General features: G+C 38.5%; 1 protein-coding gene across 1 annotated transcript; it reads right to left on the reverse strand.

Moving 5' to 3' along the window:
- Window positions 1-3,348: 3,348 nt before the first annotated feature.
- Window positions 3,349-20,870, reverse strand: LOC144971043 (proteasome subunit beta type-6-like). The gene is made up of 6 exons (XM_078911367.1): window positions 20,729-20,870; window positions 17,995-18,062; window positions 12,601-12,732; window positions 7,740-7,869; window positions 4,697-4,841; window positions 3,349-3,678 (listed from the first exon to the last, which is right to left on the reverse strand). The coding sequence occupies exons 1-6, from the start codon at window positions 20,828-20,830 to the stop codon at window positions 3,548-3,550; spliced, it is 708 nt and encodes a 235-aa protein (XP_078767493.1). The 5' UTR covers window positions 20,831-20,870; the 3' UTR covers window positions 3,349-3,547.
- Window positions 20,871-22,419: the final 1,549 nt, after the last annotated feature.

The following is a 22,419-nucleotide window of genomic DNA, read 5'->3' on the forward strand; positions in this document are numbered from 1 at the left end:
ACGGACCAACACACAAAACTGTGTAACCATGATCGTTTATAGTCAGGTTAATACCGTTTAATGAGAATTACTCATAAACGCGGATGGCAAATAACAAAGACCTGAGTGACATCAACTTCGAACTACATATCTATATGGGCTTTACTTCTTACGTACTAAAGTACTAATAAAGGTAAAGGCATAAGACAATGTAACACGTACGATAATTGATCTGATAATTATTACTATTACTTGTTACATTGACAAGTTAAAACCTCCCTTGAGCAAAACTTCGCTCCCAACGCACTGCCGTTGGTGTGGTATCTGGTCTACTAATTTTTTTTTCTTTCTAATTTCGGATGTTCTAGTTCTATATGAAATAATAATCAGCTTTTCATATTTTCTTCATTCTTTGAAGCTAGATTCTTTTTGAAAAATCTATTTATAGGAAAGGTTTTAGGCTAGGTGCACATCGGCTTTGTACCCGAAACAAACAAAAAGAGAAATGATTCTGTTGGTTTGTTTTTGGTATTCTTTTAATTTATCCTTTTCCTTTATCCGTGAAATGATGAAAGAGAAAAGATTCGTTGGTGTACAGAGCAGATGTGTATAGGATGACAGTGGAATGAGACAAGGAAATTCAGTCGTATTTACCGTGTTCAGTGTGTTATGTTATACCTACCACAGCAGATAAAAGCCTGACTTTTAACACATGAAAACGGATATAATTTGACCCACATGCATTGCATCCAAACGGCTCTATCCCCTCTCCACAACACACACACACAAACACCCCCTCCCCCACGCCGAGAGTTTCGGTCTGACGTCCTGTTTTTGAGATAACATGCATTTGATATAAATATATATATATATATATATATATATATATATATATATATATATATATATATATATATATATATATATATATTCGCAACTGAAGTCAGGACGACATTGATCTTCACAAAATTATAATGGAGAATCCCAGTATTGAATGATGTTTTTTTTTTACTTCTGTTTTTGTTTTAAAAAAGAAAAATTTTGAGTATATACTACATAGCGCTTTTTCCCATGATAAAGAAAATAAAACCAGCTAACCCGCGACTAAGCGCTATATGTAAATTATTATTATTATTTATTTTTCTGATTATAAGTTATTTTTTAAATCTACTTCAATTTCAATTCAATCTTCAGTCGTATGTGCGTAAATGCCTTGACACCCCCCCCCCCCCCCCCCTTCTACGCCCACTTCACAATTTGATTAAAACAAGTTTGTTCTTGTCACCGTCCATCAGGTCATTAATATATCCGGTTGTCTTTGGACTTCCGACAAATACACAAATACGACTATGCCTCCAGCCAGTTACAAAGAAATATTCGCCAAGCAGGTTTCTTTTCAACGAGGGGAATAACTCCTGATTTTAAATATAATTGGAATTATTTATCTGACTTATTTCCCTCAAATGTACGGCAGCTGAAGACCATCTTTGGAATGTCGTTGTGGCCATCGTCTCATAATCTTCTCACTCCCATTCTTCACACATTGTAGTTCGCAATGATAAACAATAAACATTATGCACCCAACCTATCACACGCACACAGCTACACAAAGACAAAATTATCACTTTGCTTTGTGACTGAGTAGTGTCGTTGCCGGCTGGCACTGAGTCACAACACCGCTTGCCAAACACACAACATCCATGCATCCCAATCACTTCACCCTGATTGTTAGTTAAGCCTCTCCATTATCACTCCTTTGTTTGTATAATGTGAAAGCGGTCACACTCAAGCCCACTGAGTTTTTAAAAAAACGCCAGTCTTGTCCTCACTCATCATGCTTTTCACATTTCGATTACTTTACTTCGATAACTTTACTCGGTTGTAGTTGTAGCTTAGTTATGTCGTTAGGAACTTCGTTGAATGCGAAGTAGATACATTAGTGCCATATATGAAAGGAATGGGGATTTTAATAGTTTTCATCGAATCTGAGGTTGCTATATCTGAGGTTTCATTGCAGAGATGTTAACCAGTAGCTTGGGTATGTTTCATGCAAAAGAAATTACAAAATAAAAAAGGGTGAATAATACATCCGCAGAGCATCTTTAAATTGTTCTCTAAACTGTAGTGCACCTTGGTTATAATAAAGGTCTCCTAGACTCCAATATGTCATTATTTACAGCATTAAACAAAGCATATAACCTTGTAGTAAGTACGTAAAGTTGTTAAAAATTAATAAATGGAATCCCCCTACATTGTCCTGCAAACATCACAACTCGTAGGATTGGCTCTCAGTCCCTTCTTGACTTGGTAGATGGGTTAAGACTATGAGTCATCTCCCCACACAGTCAGAAAAGAAAGACATTATTATCCCATTGTGTTGTGACTGCGAGTGTTGCTGCCACGAAGTCACATCACAGCATGCCATTTACACGCACACAAGCAATGCCCATATCCATACCCCTATGCCCTGATTACAATTATAGTGTCGAAGCAGTCTACCATTCGATGCCGCTGTGTAGTAAAGCTCTCTGAATTCGAAAAGCTATGCAAGATTTTTTTAATGCCAAATGTGTCCTAACTCTGGATGCATTTCTCAGTTTTGATTACTTTGCTGTAACCAAAGTGTGTCATTATGAACTTCATTGAATGCAAGGGTCATTTAGTTGTATCAAATAGAATAAAAAGGGGGATATTTAAAGTTTTCGTTGAATTCAAGGTGAATAGTATATCTTCTCTCTTTTTTGTTCTATTATTAGGATTTTTTTCAACTAGTTGGAAAATAAAGTGTGTAATGAGCAAGTGGGTGTGCTTGTAACAGGATCATACTTGATAACAAACACTTATATAGCACCTAATTCATGGATTGGCTCTTCGCACTTTACAAACACATACACATACACAATATTCCATTTCATTTATAACTAAAACTTTAAGCTTGTAGAAATTGTTCTCTAAAAAACATGGTCTATGATTTTTATTTTTTTAAAACAACTAAACTGCCAAATTCCCTCAGCTCTTGTGGAAGAGCTTTTCAAGTTTGTGAACCAAAACAAGAGAATGATCTCTCACAAGTTTTGCAATTGTTTTTGGTACAAGCAGCTGAGAGGAATCAGATATAAATCCAATTACAGTTCAACAATTTGGGGAATCACTGTTCAGAATCCTGACCACAAAAATCTTCAAAAATGAAGCTGTGATTGTAAACAAAGATAAGATAACGATACAATTATTTTGCTGACTTTTTGTTAAAAGATTGGTTTAAACCATTTATGAGTTTTTAAATAGGTTTTATACTGAAATCAACACCTACACTAGCCATTTGACTGCCACTCAATTTCATAAATTGAAACACAAGGAAACAGAGGAAACTTTGTATTTAATGAAAATTTTTATTCCATGTCAAATCATCAATAAAGAACAATCATTAAAAAAAAAATTATTACGACTATAACATTCATTCATTTAATTATTTACCTCAAACAACTCTTTCATTCACCCATAATAAAAAACAACCAACCATTCTAATCAAATAAATTTTTGAAAAAAAAAACAAAAAAAAAAAAATACATTAGTTGTCCTCATAAAACTTGGGCATTTTATTGCCAGTGAGTACAAAACGTTCCACACCATCCTTAGAGATTGCTGCCAGACGTATCACTCCACCACTGCTCCCATCTCGGTTGATAGCAAGTGACACGGCTGTAGAATAACATTTGGAATTTTAAAAAAATAATTTTCAATAAAATAAAAGACAAAATAAAAATAAAAAGTTATCAAACTTGAAAAAAACTATACAATGTACACCGCAGTCCGCTTAAGATAAACTCTTTGAGGACCAGAAACTCAAGGGGAACAACCATTCAGCAACACAAACATGTTTAATCTATTTGTTATCCCCCCTAAGAGTTGATAGAGCAATTTTTATACAATGCAACAGGCATACGATTATCTAAATGCTCAACAAGACAGAAGGGTAGGCAACTACAAGATGCCCATTTTGCAGTGGAGATGTGTGAATGGGGAGGGAAGGGCAGGGATGATAGACAAAGGCGCAAACACGGGGGCTATGGCACAAACTCATGTTCATGTGATTGTGTGTTCATGTGCATGCACTACACACTGAAATATATATGTACATAGAGATAAATGAATGCATTGAGTGATGAGGAGATTAAAAGATAGGAGATGGAGGATGAGAGGGGGGGGGGGGGAGATGATTGAGAGATTATCATTATTCTCCCTGTCTAACCCAGTCGTGCAAATTCAGATTGATGAGTTTATCTTAATCGGACCAGCGCAGGGATGGAGTTTATCATAAACATTTTAAATTACCGTACTAATGATTTAGAGCAGAAAAACCGAGACCAACCTCAGAGTTTATCTTAAACCGACTGCAGTGTAGAATATATCTGAAGGTGGGAAATCAGCTAAAATTCAGATTTATGACCTTGAAACAAAATTTACAACCTAGGAAATTAAACTATTTCGATAGTCAAGTTTTCCTTATGCAATCAATGATTGTCGCTCCTATACCTAACCATCAGCACAGAGAGAGAGAGAGAGAGAGAGAGAGAGAGAGAGAGAGAGAGAGAGAGAGAGAGAGAGAGAGAGAGAGAGAGAGAGGTGTTCGGATTAGAGAGACGTGACTGTAATTTGATTTGCAAGTCATGCTGAGCATAACAAAGCGTGTAAATAATTACTTAATAGCAAAACTCACAATTGGACACAAATTGCAAACTGTCTTCTTTGGAGAGTTTTGGCTTGAAGTTAGCATCAACATAGCCATAGAGGTAAGTACTTCCAGATCCACCAATAGCAAAAGGCATACGTTGAAGCATACCACTGATTGGAACTGAATATACCTGTCAATATCAAGAATAGAAACACATGTAACTAATTAGAGAAACAGGTATGACATTCCGTGGAAGTTATTGGCTATCCATAAATCAAACTTCTGTATAAAACTTATTTTTCAACTTGCCACAGGCAACAAACGTAAAATATGTACTGTTTTTCCAAAAACCATCTTGGTGACTTGACTACAAGATTTCCACTCCATTTTTATACATAAAAACAAGCTTCAATGGTCTCATTCAAATTGTTGAAAGATTTTCCAAAGTCTCTAACCTGGGAATAAAACCTAAACGTGACAAAAAAACCCAATAAAAATACAGTAGAACTCGGAAATAGCGAGTTCGACGGGTCCACTCCTGATTACTCGCTATTTCCGAGTTCTCGCTATTCCCGAGTTGCCAGGAAAGGTTATAATATTGCTGGTTATTCCCCTCAGTGTGTAATTCGAGTAAAAGCCGTCGCCCCTATTTCAATTTCTTCACAGAAGTGGCAGAATGCTTGGTTTTTTGTTGTTTTTTTGTGTTTTTTTTTTTTTCAAGTAAAATCATGACTAGAAAAAAAACAAGAACATAGAAGTGTGTGTGTGTGTGTGTGTGCGCGAGTGTTTGTATGCACTCGGCATGTTTGATGAGGTAAGCAAGCGCATCACTCAATCACTGACCCATTGAAATAATGGTTCCACACTCCCCTCTCTCGCTGATCGTGTCGTTCGTTAACGATGCTACTCGCTGACCGATGCTGCGAAGTGAGGCATGTTGTTGACATGTGCTTACCTCGCGCGTCGCACCACATTGGGTGAATAATTGACCCCCACCCCCAATACACACACACGCACACAAACCCAACCCCCACCCAAATTTGTTTCGCCTATTATGTACTACTACAGACTAGGCTACTATGTAATATTACTCTAACGAAAAATAAGAAAAGAAAAGAGGCTAGGCTAAAAATATTTAAATTGCCATTGTCTCTTGTTTTGCTTTACTTCGTTCACAGTCCTAGGCTGGGGCAGGAAATGCTCGTTATTTCCGAGTTGACCTCTTTTTCATACTCGCTACTTTCATGCTAATTTTATTGACTCAAATAATGGGAAAAAACGGGGATTTAGATTTTACTCGCTATTTCCGAGTACGTTACTTTCATGTTCTACTGTACTCCACACTACTACCTATCCAAGTTAATAAATTATTTTATTTAATTCTCCCCCCCCCCCCCCCCCCCCCTTTAAACTCTATTTATGGTACCTTTGAAATTGGCCTAAAATCTGCCTCTGAGGTAGAAGTAGAAGATTTCAATTCAGTGTTGAGAATGTAAATGTTTACCAAATATTACATTCATATCATTCTTGTCATTGTCCACTCTTTGGAATGCTGGTCAATGCACATGAATACAAGCCACCACTGAGTACACAAATGCCTCTGTCATTTTGCAACTCAACCACTGGGGTGAATAACAGATAGAATTACGTCTGTGACTGAGACTGTTCTTTTCTCTAAGTCGTAGTCGAAGCGCCATCACTGTCACTATCGTCAGCATCACTTTCAGTGACTGAATTGTTGTCAACAACATAATCAGAGTTGAAATAATCATAAAGACATTGCCTTCCCCTAAACTCTGGAGATTTCACTCCCTGATATCGTTGAGGTGTTTTGCTACCTCTGCTGACAGTTTTACCCAAAATACTGCTTTCTTTAGAACGTAGAGAGAATTGTTGGGTCTTAGTGAAAAATGAGAGGGAGCCCTTACATTAAAATGTGACCAGAAACTAATAAGAAATTTTAAAAAAAGAAAAACAAAAGGCACCATATCTCAAAAATGTGTCTAAATTTCATCAATTAGAAAACTTTAGCAGAATAACCAATTAAAATTTGAAGGTTATATCTTGATAAATGGTGAATTACAGCCTTTGAAAGATAAAAAAAAACCCCAAAAAGCCGAAAATTGCAAGAAATTTGAGAAAATAGCCAATTTTGTGGTTTAATTACGGAAACCCAAAAATCAAAGAACATTACGGCCACATCTGGAGGGCCAGATTAATGTTCACTAAAGCACGGTTTCCTCAAACTCATTCGAATATCCTGTTTTCTTTTTACTTATTATTCTTTCACATCATTCCACTCCTTCCTCGAACTAATTTTTACCTCGAACACGGATTCCTCAAACTAATTTCACCAAGCCAACGTAAAATTTAAAAAAAAATAAAAATTAAAGGGTTTATTTTTTAATGCGACCAGTGATTTCAGCCACTGATGACTTACTGTGTCTTTGGCAGTTACGTATAAGTGTATCAATCTACTCTACAGGTGTGTGTATACAATATGATACACAATGAGACACACACAGCCATTCACAGACTCTATAGCTGTTTCGCATAACTGACACCTCTCTTCTTATTCTTATCACTTCGCAATTCGCTCTAATTTCAATGCCACGGGCCATGATTTTGATAATGGTTGGTTACGACGCTAAATGAATGTTGTGATACAGAACCCCCCCCCCCCCCCCCCCATGTAAAATGTCATGTATATGGTTATCTTCCTCAACATATTGATAAAGTAAATACTGAATAACATTCCCTTTATTCATCCTCAAGTGGATATTTGTCTTAGGGTCTATTTCAAGGAAAGACTGGAATAACCCAGGTGACAGCCGCAGCTCATCACCACATTGAGCTAGGGAGAGATGGCTTGCTTTGGGCCACATAACACGAGGAATATTCAAACTAGATATCTTTCGGGTACGAAGCAAATACCTCTGAGTTACATTGCCCCCCCTCCATCAAGACGTTTTTGGCAAGGCATGGTTTCCTCAAACTTTTTGCATGTCCAGAGGAGTTCGAGGAAACTGTGCTGGAGTGTAGTATTATTGTGGTCTAATAAATGAGAATTAACTCATACAACACCAACCTGTCCACCATTAACCCTGTCCCATCCTGCCACAATGATACCAGCTGTCAGTTGATCCCTGTAGTCGTAACACAATTGTTTAAAAATATTGGCTACAGTCTTCACCATTGGTTGTTCGCCCATTTCCATTCTGAAATATGAAAGTAAATGATAAAGCTGCCTGTTGACCACAAAAATTAAATTGCATTTATGACAAAAAGGGCATTCACATTAAATCATACCAAAGCCATCAATGAAAGTTATTGTATTCAAGTATCGTAACTTGTATCATCCATCTAATGAATTTTTAATTCAGAAAAGTGAGTGGAGCAGGCACTTATGTTGGTAACAACAAGATATGAAGTGAGTAGAAAAGTGCCAGAAGACAATAGAGAATAAAAAATTTTTTTCGCGGCGGTGGTGGGGTTTGAACCTGCGACCTTATTGGTACGACAACTCCGCCTGGCAGGTGAGAGCGTGGCTCTACCGTGTGAGCTATCCACGAACACAAAAATATTCGTTTCAAACCCAAAGTCATTTCTAGATCCCTCTCTCACCCACTTCTTGAGATCGCCGATTCGTTCGCCACCATCGCGAAGTAATTTTGACCAGCAGTTAAGCTTAATAGCCAATATTCTCATCACAAACATATAACATAGAAACGATTGAGACATTGAGTATGCTCCGGTGTATGGGGTGAATTTTTAATTCAGAAAAGTGAGTGGAGCAGGCACTTATGTTGGTAACAACAAGATATGAAGTGAGTAGAAAAGTGCCAGAAGACAATAGAGAATAAAAAATGTTTTCGCGGCGGTGGTGGGGTTTGAACCTGCGACCTTATTGGTACGACAACTCCGCCTGGCAGGTGAGAGCGTGGCTCTACCGTGTGAGCTATCCACGAACACAAAAATATTCGTTTCAAACCCAAAGTCATTTCTAGATCCCTCTCTCACCCACTTCTTGAGATCGCCGATTCGTTCGCCACCATCGCGAAGTAATTTTGACCAGCAGTTAAGCTTAATAGCCAATATTCTCATCACAAACCCCACCACCGCCGCGAAAAAAAAAAATTTTTATTCTCTATTGTCTTCTGGCACTTTTCTACTCACTTCATATCTTGTTGTTACCAACATAAGTGCCTGCTCCACTCACTTTTCTGAATTAAAAATTCACCCCATACACCGGAGCATACTCAATGTCTCAATCGTTTCTATGTTATATGTTTGTGATGAGAATATTGGCTATTAAGCTTAACTGCTGGTCAAAATTACTTCGCGATGGTGGCGAACGAATCGGCGATCTCAAGAAGTGGGTGAGAGAGGGATCTAGAAATGACTTTGGGTTTGAAACGAATATTTTTGTGTTCGTGGATAGCTCACACGGTAGAGCCACGCTCTCACCTGCCAGGCGGAGTTGTCGTACCAATAAGGTCGCAGGTTCAAACCCCACCACCGCCGCGAAAACATTTTTTATTCTCTATTGTCTTCTGGCACTTTTCTACTCACTTCATATCTTGTTGTTACCAACATAAGTGCCTGCTCCACTCACTTTTCTGAATTAAAAATTCACCCCATACACCGGAGCATACTCAATGTCTCAATCGTTTCTATGTTATATGTTTGTGATGAGAATATTGGCTATTAAGCTTAACTGCTGGTCAAAATTACTTCGCGATGGTGGCGAACGAATCGGCGATCTCAAGAAGTGGGTGAGAGAGGGATCTAGAAATGACTTTGGGTTTGAAACGAATATTTTTGTGTTCGTGGATAGCTCACACGGTAGAGCCACGCTCTCACCTGCCAGGCGGAGTTGTCGTACCAATAAGGTCGCAGGTTCAAACCCCACCACCGCCGCGAAAAAAATTTTTATTCTCTATTGTCTTCTGGCACTTTTCTACTCACTTCATATCTTGTTGTTACCAACATAAGTGCCTGCTCCACTCACTTTTCTGAATTAAAAATTCACCCCATACACCGGAGCATACTCAATGTCTCAATCGTTTCTATGTTATATGTTTGTGATGAGAATATTGGCTATTAAGCTTAACTGCTGGTCAAAATTACTTCGCGATGGTGGCGAACGAATCGGCGATCTCAAGAAGTGGGTGAGAGAGGGATCTAGAAATGACTTTGGGTTTGAAACGAATATTTTTGTGTTCGTGGATAGCTCACACGGTAGAGCCACGCTCTCACCTGCCAGGCGGAGTTGTCGTACCAATAAGGTCGCAGGTTCAAACCCCACCACCGCCGCGAAAAAAATTTTTATTCTCTATTGTCTTCTGGCACTTTTCTACTCACTTCATATCTTGTTGTTACCATCTAATGAAGTATTGTTCACAACTAGTGTCTATTCTACTGGCTACCTTGTTGGGAGTCATTCTGTATCCAACCGTCATCCTGTACACGTGTTTCTTATGTTATGTTGTTTAATAAATGCTTTTTCCTGTAACAATTTGGTTTTTTAGTCTTGGAATAATATATCTTATCAATGAATGATCTAAGAACACAACACAATGGAAAAAAAAAAGTTTTTTTTGTTAACTGCAACAGCAGCAAAACAATATTTTCAACTCAAATATTTAATCATAGACACGAGTGCATGTTGATTAGGCCAATTAGAAAATTAAAAATTAAAAGCCTTAAATCCATTTCCAACAAATTCAAAAACCATGAAACTTTTTTGAAATGTGACTTACTGCCTCAAAACAGTATTATATGGGGTGATCTAAATAATAGAAAGAAATTAAAATCCATTTCAAAAAGCCATAAATCTTGCATCCATGTTTAAATAACAAAGACAAAAAGCCAGAAATCTTGAAGCCATGTTTAGATAATCAAGACAAAAAGCCATAAATCTTGCACCCATGTTTAAATAACCAAGACAAAAAGCCATAAATCTTGATGCCATGTTTAGATAACCAAGGCAAAAAGCCATAAATCTTGAAGCCATGTTTAGATAACCAAGGCAAAAAGCCATATATCATGCACCCATGTTTAAATAACCAAGACAAAAAGCAAAAAATTTTGCACCTATGTTTAGATAACCAAGGCAAAAAGTCGGAACTCTTGCACCCATGTATAGATAACTAAGACAAAAAGTTGGAAATCTTGCACCCATGTATAGATAACTAAGACAAAAAGTCGGAAACCTTGCACTCATGTATAGAAAACCAAGACCTGTTTTAGTGAGAGTGTGAAAAACTGCAAGAAAGCAATCCTCTACTGTAACCATAAGCCAACCTCTCGTTACATATGACGAAAAAGCAGATGCATGGACCTGTAAGTTTCCACATATAATCAGAGAGAAAATCACCAGTGCTGTCCTTTTCCTCAAGCCAAGACCATTTAAAATTGTTTAAAAATTATTTTTTTTACACCATTCTCAATAGCTTTTAGGCCAGAGAATGATCGACAAAATCTTCTCGCATTTTGAAATTGAAACAGACGAGATCTGAAAATCAAAGGCTAATTTTGACAGCAAAAATGTAAACAAAAGCCCTCTGTTGGTAACTTTCACTTTGTACAACCGCAGTTTCATTTCTCACAGTATGTCTATATCAGCCAATGACATTGTCGGGAAAACCAGCAAGTCTTGACTTTCGTAGTCCTGAGAATAGAATAGATATTCTTGGACTTCGACATCACTGGCACAACCTGTGAGCGAGCAAAAGTTTTCACATTGATTGTGCTTCGCAGATCTGAAAGAGCATTCGACTAAACTAGCCCAGTTTAGCGGAGTATTCGGCTGTTTTAGAACTACAGTGCAGCATGAAAATTTCAAACACGTCTCATTTCCCCGCTTTAATCCCTCTATTTCCCTAGTACTCGCAACACAAAAATCTTGACCACGATTGGAGATAAACATGGTGATCTTGAACTAACTAGACCATTTTCGCGTTCATAAATAACATTTTTTTTGCCTAAGTTTCTTTTGAATGGAAACAAAAGCCGTCATCATTCTCCATTTTTGACGTTAACTGTGCTAGTTAATGTGTTATCTTGTGTGTGTAGAGCATGTGTGTTCATGTACGTGTATGAAAGGAGAAAGGGGGTGTGCAAAGTATGTTTGACGAGTGTTTTATGCATATGACGCTTCACTCTAATGTGTATCAGTACCAGTGGCAAACTAGCAATTCAGTGATGGAATGAGGCTGGAACTGTTATGCATTAATGGGTGGGGAATTTAAGGTGAGAAGAGAAGTGCCAAGGAGATAAGTGAGGAGTGGAAGTGATTAGGTATCGGATTCGTATTGCTGGATAGCTCACTGGCTAGTGTGACAGCTAGCCGATCTCTCTCTCGCTCTCTCTCAGCCAGGTGGAGGGTGTCATCTCAATTGGATCCTGAGTTTGGCTCTCTTGACACCATGATATTCTTGTTCTGTTTTCACCTGTCACTTATCTATACTCTTTATTTCCCATCCATATTGATTTAAGTGCCCACTCTGGTTTGGTGGGCTTAACCAATTACACTCTTTTCCACCCACAACTGGGAAGTCCTAGACCTTTCATCTTAAACAGCACGTAACTGCCTGCTGTTTCCAAACCTGTCATCCCAACCCGCCCAATAGAGATATGATTGCTGTATACCTAAGATAGCAAGCTCAAAATTAACTGTTACTTGGAAATAGAATTTTTCCAGAGTAACTCGACTTAAGATAATAGGGGCATGTGACCTCATTTTGGCTTAGGACGAAGAAGAAGAGGAGAGGAGAGGAGAGGGGGGGGGGGGGGGGGGGAGGGAGGGAAGAGAACCTTATTTTGGCTTAGGATGTAATGGGTTTAATAAGTACTGAAACTGTAGAAAATAACCAGCACTACCAACTCCCTTTGAAATTCAGTCCCGTGCTTGACAATGTCTTCAACAGCCCAGCACTACAACTCACCTATGGAATTCAATATGATATTTGACAATGTCTGCAATGGCTTGAGTATCGGCTGCCGATCCTGATCGACAGCAATAGATGAAGTCTGTCACCTTAGTCAATTTATCAGTTACTCTGTTGGCAATGTATGCGCTGAAGACAAAAATTAAAAAATAAAGAGGAAATGAATAAAAAGGACAAAAAAATCGTTCAAGGTACATTTCATGTGAATAAAAAAAGATGCATTGTAATCTATACAATCTAAATATTAAACTTTCACCAGTTATGATCAATCAGAGTCCAATAATAAATCAGGATAACCTACCTATTGATTCAAATCAATATCAATTGCAATTGAAGCTAATCATAAAGAAATGTATTATTATTATTATTAATCTGCCTATATTATATGATACCAATTTTTTTATCAAAATGTTGTTCTATGATTGCTTTGATATTTTGGACAATTTTTAGAACAACACCATCTATGATTATCAGTCAAATATGATATAAGTAAGCATTTTGAGTCACTGAACACGAATACGTCATTGTTTTTGGTGAAATTTTCAAGATTATTGTGTATAACAACAAACTGACAAATGTCTAAAGGTCTCCCCCCAACTTTACAGACAGGCTTGAAAAGTGATTGCACCAGTTTCCAGCATCATTCCTAAAGTCTACATCTACATGAAAAAATATTTTAAAAATAGAAAAGCACTGTTTTAGTGCTAAATGTGTGTTGGAGCTAAAGAAGACAATCCCAGTGCAATATTAATTCAGTTTGCAACGTATGGGAACCGGATAATAAATAAAAGGAACTCTCCGGTGGATCATATGACCTTGTCGCGGTCGGAGGGCTTGCGTGTCTCGATGATCGTAAGTGAGAGGCCAGACCAAGAATGATCTACAACGGTCAGCATCGTCAACAAGGAAGGAAGAAGGGAGGAAATCAACCGTCGAGTTCAGCTTCCCCTAGTCCACACCCTTGGGTGTGGGTGTTGTCCACGACGTGGGGGAGGGGTGAAAAGGGACTGACTCTCTACAGGACATCCTTCCGGATTCCCAACTTAGACCATCTGACCACGGGTAGATGGAGCTCGTCATCGGGGGACTGACATCCATCTAAGAGAAGGACACTCTGAGCAAAAACCCGGACAGATGGAGTTCGTAAACGGGGGACCGCAATCCATCTAAGAGAAGGACACTCCGAACAAAAACCTGGACAGATGGAGTTCGTAAATGGGGGACCGCAATCCATCTAAGAGAAGGACACTCCGAACAAAAACCCGGACAGATCGAGTTCGCTAACAGGGGACCGCAATCGATCTAGGAGAAGGACACTCTGAAGCAAAACCGCCACTGCCTTGTGGACAGACCTTGGATGGCCAAAGGCTAAGGAAGCAAATCCTGAAAAACAGCACGCCGAAGACAGAGCAGCGGGGCCGGAAGGCGCAAATATCACAGGAAACTGGAAACTGCCACTGCATGCTTAAATCCCAATATGACACGTCACAATAATCAAATCCGATATGGTGCGAAGCCCGTGGAATCCCGCCGGACGGGCCTAGTGCCGGGCCTCAATGGCCCACCCAAGCGATCTGGTGGTACCTTGACTTCATCTTGCGGAACCAGGGGAGGAGGATCAAGGTTACATGCGACTGGAACACCAAACACAATTAAAATTCTCCAATGGAATGCTGAGGGCATTGCGAAGAAGAAAATAGCCCTTGAAAAGAGACTCAAAGAGCAGGACATCAAAATTGCCTGCATTCAAGAAACTCACCTCACGGAAAACATGAGATTTGCCATCAGAGGCTACCAGGTAATAAGGCATGATAGAAAGGATCACAAAGGAGGCGTGATGACATTAGTAAAAAACGACTACCCCACCGCAGGCATAAAAATTGATACACAAGAGGAATCAGAAATACAGCAAATTAAAGTATGTATCGGAAAGAAAGAACTCCTGATTTTTAACTGCTATTGCCCACCAAACAAAGAGCTTCATTTAGACAAGATGAAAATCCAGGAAGAAAGATGTCTGGTACTAGGGGACTTTAACAGTCACTCTCAAAGCTGGGGATATGGAGATATGGACAAACGTGGTGAAACAGTAGAAAACTGGCAAATTGAAACAAAACTTCAACTATTGTATGACGATGAAGATGAGGACACATATTTCTCAAGAGCGTGGAAAACCACATCTACCCCAGATCTTACGTTTGCCACAGATGATATAGCAAAGACGATAAATAGAACAGTACAGCCCCAACTGGGTGGTAGCGACCATAGGCCAATCATCACAAACCTCTATCATCAAAATGAAAACAAAACACAAACTATCCAAGATGGAACTACAAAAGAGCAAAATGGGAAAGCTTTGAACAACTTACAGACAGCCACTGCAAAAACATAAACTGTAAAACCAAGAATGTCAACAAAAGTGCAAAAGAACTGACAAAGGCCATCCTAAAAGCAGCAAAAGAAAGTATCCCAAGGGGAACAAGAAAAATTATATACCACTCTGGACAGACGATCTAAATCAGTTAAGTAATGAAGTATCGGAAACAAGAGAAAAGGCTGAAGCAGACCCCTGTGATGACAATATTGCAGCGTATAAAGAGGCAGAAGCTGCCTTTAAAAAAGAAATGGCAACGACATCCAAAATGGCATGGAAAGAAAAAACGCATAGCCTTAACTTCGAAAAAGATGGAAATAAACTTTGGAAACTTACAAAAGTCCTAAATAGAGAACCGAATCACTACGCCCCTCCCGCTTTGGAAAAAGAAGGAGAACTTGTCGGTCCACAACAAGCTGCAGACCTATTCATGGAGCAGTTCAAAAAAATTAGTGACAACACAATAGAAAAAGAACTGAAGAAAAGAGTTAAAAAAGAATGCAGAAAACAAAAAAAGGAACTCAAGGAAGCCATAGATGAAGTAATGACAAAGAAGCTAACTATGGAAGAACTAGAAAGCTCTCTCAAAGTGTTAAAAACAAAGAAATCGCCAGGCCCAGACGAAGTAACAAATGAGATGCTTATCCATCTTGGAAAGACAGCGAAAAAGAAGCTATTACAACTCTACAACAGCACTTGGAAAAATGGTAAAATACCAGATATATGGAAAAAGGCTTTTATTGTCCCAATTAAGAAAGAAGGAAAACAAGCAAATAAAGCCGCAAATTACCGACCTATAAGTCTTACAAGCTGCATGTGCAAGCTGGTAGAAAGAATTATCAACTCCAGACTGATGTGGTATCTTGAAAACTATAATGTGCTTATAAATGAACAAGCTGGTTTCAGAAGACACAGGAGTACTGAAAATCAAGTAACCTACATATCCCAAGAAACAGAAGACTCGTTTCAGGATGGAAAGAAAAAAATTGTGGTATGGGTGGACTTTGAAAAAGCATTCGACAAAGTGTGGAAAAAAGGTCTGGTATATAAACTACAAAAATCAAAAGTATCCCATAACATGCTCAACTGGATACAAAACTACCTAAAAACAAGAAAGGCAAGAGTAACAACACAAGGTCACAAAAGTAGAGAAGCAAAACTAAAACATGGAGTCCCACAAGGTGGAGTACTATCACCTACACTATTTCTTCTCTATGTAAATGATATAAGAGAAACACTATGTCGAGGAGTGAAAATGTCGATGTACGCAGATGACCTAGCTCTGATTAGTTCTGACCAAAACTTAATCAAGGCACAACACAGGATGCAAATCACACTGGATAATATCAAAGAATGGACTGACAACTGGGCGATGAAAATAAATGCAGTGAAGACAAAGTTCACAATATTTAGCCTCTCCCCAAAAGATGAAAAAGCAAAGCTACGTATTGAAGACCATGAATTGGAAAAAGACGACGCACCAAAATACCTAGGAGTCCATTTTGACCCAAGACTAACATGGAAAAATCAAATCAGCAACAGTCAGAAAGTTGGGGTAAAGCGAACACAACTCTTGAAAAAACTAGCTGGAACAACTTGGGGAGCTAGCTCCGATATACTGAAACAAACTTACACAGGATATGTGAGACCAGCGCTAGAATACGGGATATCTGCATGGGGAAACTGCTCCAAAACTCAAATGGAAAAACTGGACAAAGTGCAAAACAGCAACATGAGGATAATAACTGGAGGAATGAAATCGACACCGATACATGCAATGGAAACCATAACAGGACTTACATCTCTATCAGAAAGAAGGGAATCAAAAATTTTGAAACAATACACAGACGTGAAAACAATGACAGATCAGCCTCTTCACGCTAGAGCGCAACAAAAGAAAACTAGGCGGCTGAAAAGATCACACTTTATTGAAAGAGCCCAGCAAATTGAAAAAGATCACGAACTTGACGAAATAATGACCCAAAAATGCAAAGCAAATATCAGAGTACCAATTTGGAAAAGGCAAAATCACTTGAAAATCAAGACATCCGTTGGTGACATTTCAACAAAACAAAAACACGGCGAAGAAATCAAGAAGTCTGTACAGAAGTGCATAGATCAAAACTACCCTGAAAAAAAATGGACAAGAATCTATACCGATGGTTCATGCAATAAAGAACACACGTGCGGGGGCCTGGGAGTGCACATCGAGTACACAAATGGTCAACAAAAGGAGATCAGCAAACCGACTGGTACTCGCACTTCAATCTACAAGTCAGAGGCAGATGCAATCCATGAAGCTGTTAAGCAAATCCTCTCAGAAAATGAAAAACCAAGACACATAGTGATTTTAACAGATGCTAAGAAAATTCTGGAGGATATAATGATGTCCTTTGCGGATGATATAGACGCCTTGGTGGAAGACCTCATGAAGCTAAGCAAGTTTACCAACATTGTACTGCAGTGGATTCCAGGACACTGTGGGATACTTGGAAATCAGATCGCTGACCAACTGGCAAAGGCAGGCAGTCGCATGCAGCAACCCTCCCCAACGTACTCAACAGGAGAAATTAACAAAATGGCCAAATTTATCCAGTCTCAGAGATGGAGAGAGAAGCACCCAGAATACAACATGAATGACCCAATCAAGGTGCTCGACAGAAAGGAACAGGTCATCATCTTCAGACTGAGAACTGGACACAACCAGTTAAAGGAACATATGTGGAGGATGTCCAGAGCAGGTGCCTCTGGACAATGTGACTGCGGACTTGAAAATGAAAATGGACATCATGTCCTAATGGAATGTCCAAGGTACAACCAGTTGAGAAGGAACTTCTGGCCTGACCCAACCCCATACTCAAAGAAGCTGTACGGCAGTGAGGACGACCTCAGGACCACTGTGGGCTTCATTCACCAGACCGGACTGACCATGTGACGTGACGGGAACGAAGAAGAAGAAGAAATAAAAGGAAACTCTGCATTTATGAAAAAATAATAAATAAACAGCAAGCTCTTACCCTGTGGTGGTTCTGGAATCAGCCCCAATAATAACTCCTCCATCAAACTCTGTGGCCATTATAGTCGTCTGGTTTGGAAACAATCAATCAAGAAGAAAAAGATAATTACTCCAAATAACAAATATTTAATTTGTAACAAAGTGTCCTGAAAACCCTGTAATAAAGAAACCTGAATGTGTTGCAAGTGCCGTAAAACCCTTAAAAACAAAACAAAGACAAAGAAACCAGAGAGGAGTATGTCTGTTGAAAAAAGAATTTCCATTATAGAATATCCCTCTAAATATCTGCATTAAAAAATGTATAAAAAATACAATTACAGATCAATTTGACATTTTTGCCTCGAAATATTTTGTCATGCAATGCACTAGTGTGTAGCAACAACTAACCACTGTAATGTACAAAAGCATCTTCCTTTGAGGTGCAAAATTATGTAAATGATCACCTCTGCATTGGATGTTGATGAAAATTTTCAAACTTGAATTTATTAAAACACACCTCTTGAAAATATCAAACACCACAAACAGTGCCTCAAAGAGTTGTTTGTCCTTCAAACAAATTACATAATATGTTCGTGTGTATTTGTTTTCACAGATGTCAACAAGATTTGAGTCGATAATTTGTAATTCGGCTCCTTTTGCATAATAACAACTGTGCATCTGTCTGGCAATAATCAAAAACCTGGACTTTTGATTATTGCCAATTTGGCATTTTGCATAAAATCTTTCTGCCAGCTTGATAAATATGATAAATTTGTCTGCCAATAACGAAAAGGCCAGGCTTTTTTTTGGTATAAAATAGCTTGTAACAATCAAGAACTACGCTGGTCATACGCTTCGACTCCATTGTTGACACATGTGTCACGACCGGACCCCATCACTAGTCCACACCTATCAATAGCTACTGTAGGAAACCTCCCTCTCAATGTCAACGAGACAATAAAAGGCTCAAGAGGTTATTTAAAATCAAAAACAGATCACGTAAACCATTCACGGGAGTTAGTAATGGAAAACAATAATTTAGGGGATGACGACCATGTGCACCCGGTAATCGACAAAGACAACCATTTTATTGCAGCCGTGGCTGTGTCAGAACACAGATTTGTGAGAGGTCTGTGTGTCTGAAGACAATGGTGTGTCAGACTTGACTCATAACACACTAACTCGCCCACAAATAATAATGACCAACCAGTGGCCAATGACATTGACTTTGTGTGTCTGCAGATATAGATGACACAGGAGGCACCGTTAAAATCTGAGACGTCAATAACACTCATCACAAAAAAGACATCATTAACAATAGTAGAGCAAACTACACATCCAGTCAGCACAACTCATGGGAGTCGGTTCTCAGTCAATGCAGGCAAATCATATAGAACGACGATACGTCACGAGTTACAATAAAGAATGCGAAAGAGAAGAGTACCCTGGTTTAGACCTCCAATTTAGTGCAGGTGGAAAATAGGAAACGAATTTATTTTGTCAAAATACCAGCCATGAGATGATACAGTTTGTTACTCTGCCAGAAAGGAATAATGACATAATAAGAGTGGTGGAAAGTGACTTGAGTGTAATGATATTTGCGGAAACAGAAGATTTAATCATCAAAGTCAACTTGTTCAAAAAATTCAATAATGTCTTTCGTAGGAAAGGATAATCCACATCATGACACAGAAGTAAAGCGATTTCAGCGGAAAATGAAGAATGGAATTGACTTGTCTGAGAGCCTTACACTGGAAATGGAAAGTAATCCTAAGTATATGGATGTGCAGTTGATCAGGAAATCGTTACTCAGTCTGAAACGATGGTTGTCAACAAATTTCTGATCCCTTACCCAATCAAAAGTGAACTGAGAAAATATTTGGTAACAGCAGACGTGGCAGTCATACCTAGATCGCTGAGGCTTCATCTATTTCTTGTGCCATTGATCCATCATCTTTATTGTAATTGTAGGGTATCGTTTTAATTTTGACATTGTTTAACAATTTTTATACCTTTCTACAGCTCCGTTGGGTATCATTTTTAAGCCAAAAGCCAAAAGCACCAACGACATTCAGAACTTCAGCTTACTATGGTGAGAAGATAATGAAAACATGGCATTTCGACGCAGAGTCAGAGTTAAAAATATAGAGCCCTAAAATTTGTCATGAATAAAGTTTAGATGTTATTCTAAAAACAAGCGTTTTTATCTTCAAAACACACGCTGTAAATTGTAAATAAAAAATAAACGCATTTGAAAATTGACAAATTTTAACTTCTTCTAACTCCTGAAATCTTTGATGGATTTTTCGTTACTTGGCACCATTTCAAGGAAATTGAAAGACGAAAAGAATGATACCGAAATATCTGCGATATTCCTCTTCATAACGAAGTTATGCATCTTTACTTTAAGTGAACCCCCCTAAACTGGAACGGCAATTTCCAGTCACAACTTTCTTATGACTTATGAGTATGGGTGATGAGTTGGGTCACAATTTGACTCCCACTGCTGCTGCTCCTAAACTTTTTAGCCTAAACTAAACTGCGATGACGATGGGTTTTTTTTATTATGGCCAGACAGGTGTCAGTCCAAAGTGCCTAGACTTAGACTTAGAGTTAGTAGAGGCCAAGGCCAACACAAGTAACAATAAATGTCGGTTCCACCGGCCCACCTCTCTACGTAAATAACGCCTCAACTTCCCTACAAAAATATATTCAACAATTCAATAAATATCAAGATATTTAGAGGTCAAATTTACCCCTGTCGAGACTTCCGCATTTATAGGGTTCATATCACCATCCATAATTCCAGTGATAGCTGGAGAGTTAAATTCGCTGGTCATGGTCGCCATTGTTGTCATAATCAATAATCGTAGTCGTACTCAGTCAAAGTCACTAATTAAATCCATAGTCGGCAGTCCGCACATCATAGTCTCCAGTCGCAGAATAGTAGCCAGATATTTTGTGTCAAAAAAGATCAAACTAACCATTTTTTGAAATAAAAACAGGGGAGAGAGACCTATTGGCGTCGTCTTGTTACAAGGACTTGTCCATCAAAAAAATAATTAATAAAAAGAATGTTCTGGATCGCGATTCAAGAGAGGGAAATGAAATTGATTGAACACAATCATTTACGGAATACATATACGTAAACGTTATTTTTGAGGGATTCGAGGGAAGACATATTTTGAAGAGGAAGTGGAAAATTTGTTCCAAACGTATGGACCAGTGGGAAAATACTTTTTCTCCTTCATTCAAGCGTGTTCGTGCGATATCTAATTTGATTGTATTGAACGGAAGAGCGAAAGCGGTGGTCGAGGTATATATGAATATGAGTGTGATCAGTTGAGAACAAAAAAAAAATGATGATGTTGTTGTTGTTGTTGTTGATGATGATGATGATGATGATGATATGGTGATGATGATGATGATGATGATGATGATAACCATAGTAAGTAGATGAAAGCTGGATTCCGATTGCCATAGAGTTTCGTAGTGATATCCATGGTTTGTGGTCAATATCTGTTTCTATTCGATTCATAGCATAAAGCGAGTACGCCTGGAGCACGTGATGCAAGGTTTCATTGTCATTTTGTCAAGAGCACTGGGTAATGTAAATGTTGCTGCTCGAAGAAATATATAACAATGTGAAATTGAATGTAAGTTTCAATTTAATTACAAAAACATATAAAATGGACGTTTCGGGTTTCCCCTTTATCAACAAAACAGGATGAATGAAACACTCCAGATGAATGAGATAATGTGGTAGTGGCGTTATTATTATTATTATTTTGTCAAGAGCACAAACCTGTAATTCCACATCCAATTATGAGTACATAATATGGTGCTTCAGTCGACAGTGCTCTCTTCTGCTTCTAAAAATGAGAACGGGCCGATTGAGAATATGTGCGGCTATGTGGTCTAGTGGTATGACACTTTCGGATCGGAAGGTCCTGGGTTTGTGTCTCGCTCGGCGCATAGTTGAGTCCTTGGAAAAGGCCCTTTACTCACATTCTCTCACCGTACTCAGGTGTAAAATGAGTAGCTGGCCGTAGCACTGTCTTTGTCCGAAAAAAATGATATCGCCTAACAGGCGTCATGTCCCATCCTACATGTTAAGTGTTGCTGTTGGCCAGGGACACCTTGTAAAGCGCTTTGATCACATTTAGTGGATATTGCGCTATATAAAAGCTAAAAAATGGAATCTGTTCTCTTCGATCCAGTACTCTTACAGCATCATTCTTCGTGTATTTTTAATGAGCTTTCTTATACGTTACAGTTTCAGTTATGATCAGTTTAGCAGTACATACATTCAGAAAAAGGAAGGAAACATGTACTTATTTTAATGATAACAAGAAATAAAAGGAGTTGAGAAACGCCAGATGGACGCTCTACAGTCGAAACCATCAACCACTCCCAAAAAAAAATTATATATATATATATATATATA

Source organism: Berghia stephanieae, chromosome 4, assembly GCF_034508935.2.
Source record: "Berghia stephanieae isolate SIO BIC M18660-M18661 chromosome 4, UCSD_Bste_1.3, whole genome shotgun sequence".
Lineage (NCBI taxonomy): Eukaryota > Metazoa > Mollusca > Gastropoda > Nudibranchia > Aeolidiidae > Berghia > Berghia stephanieae.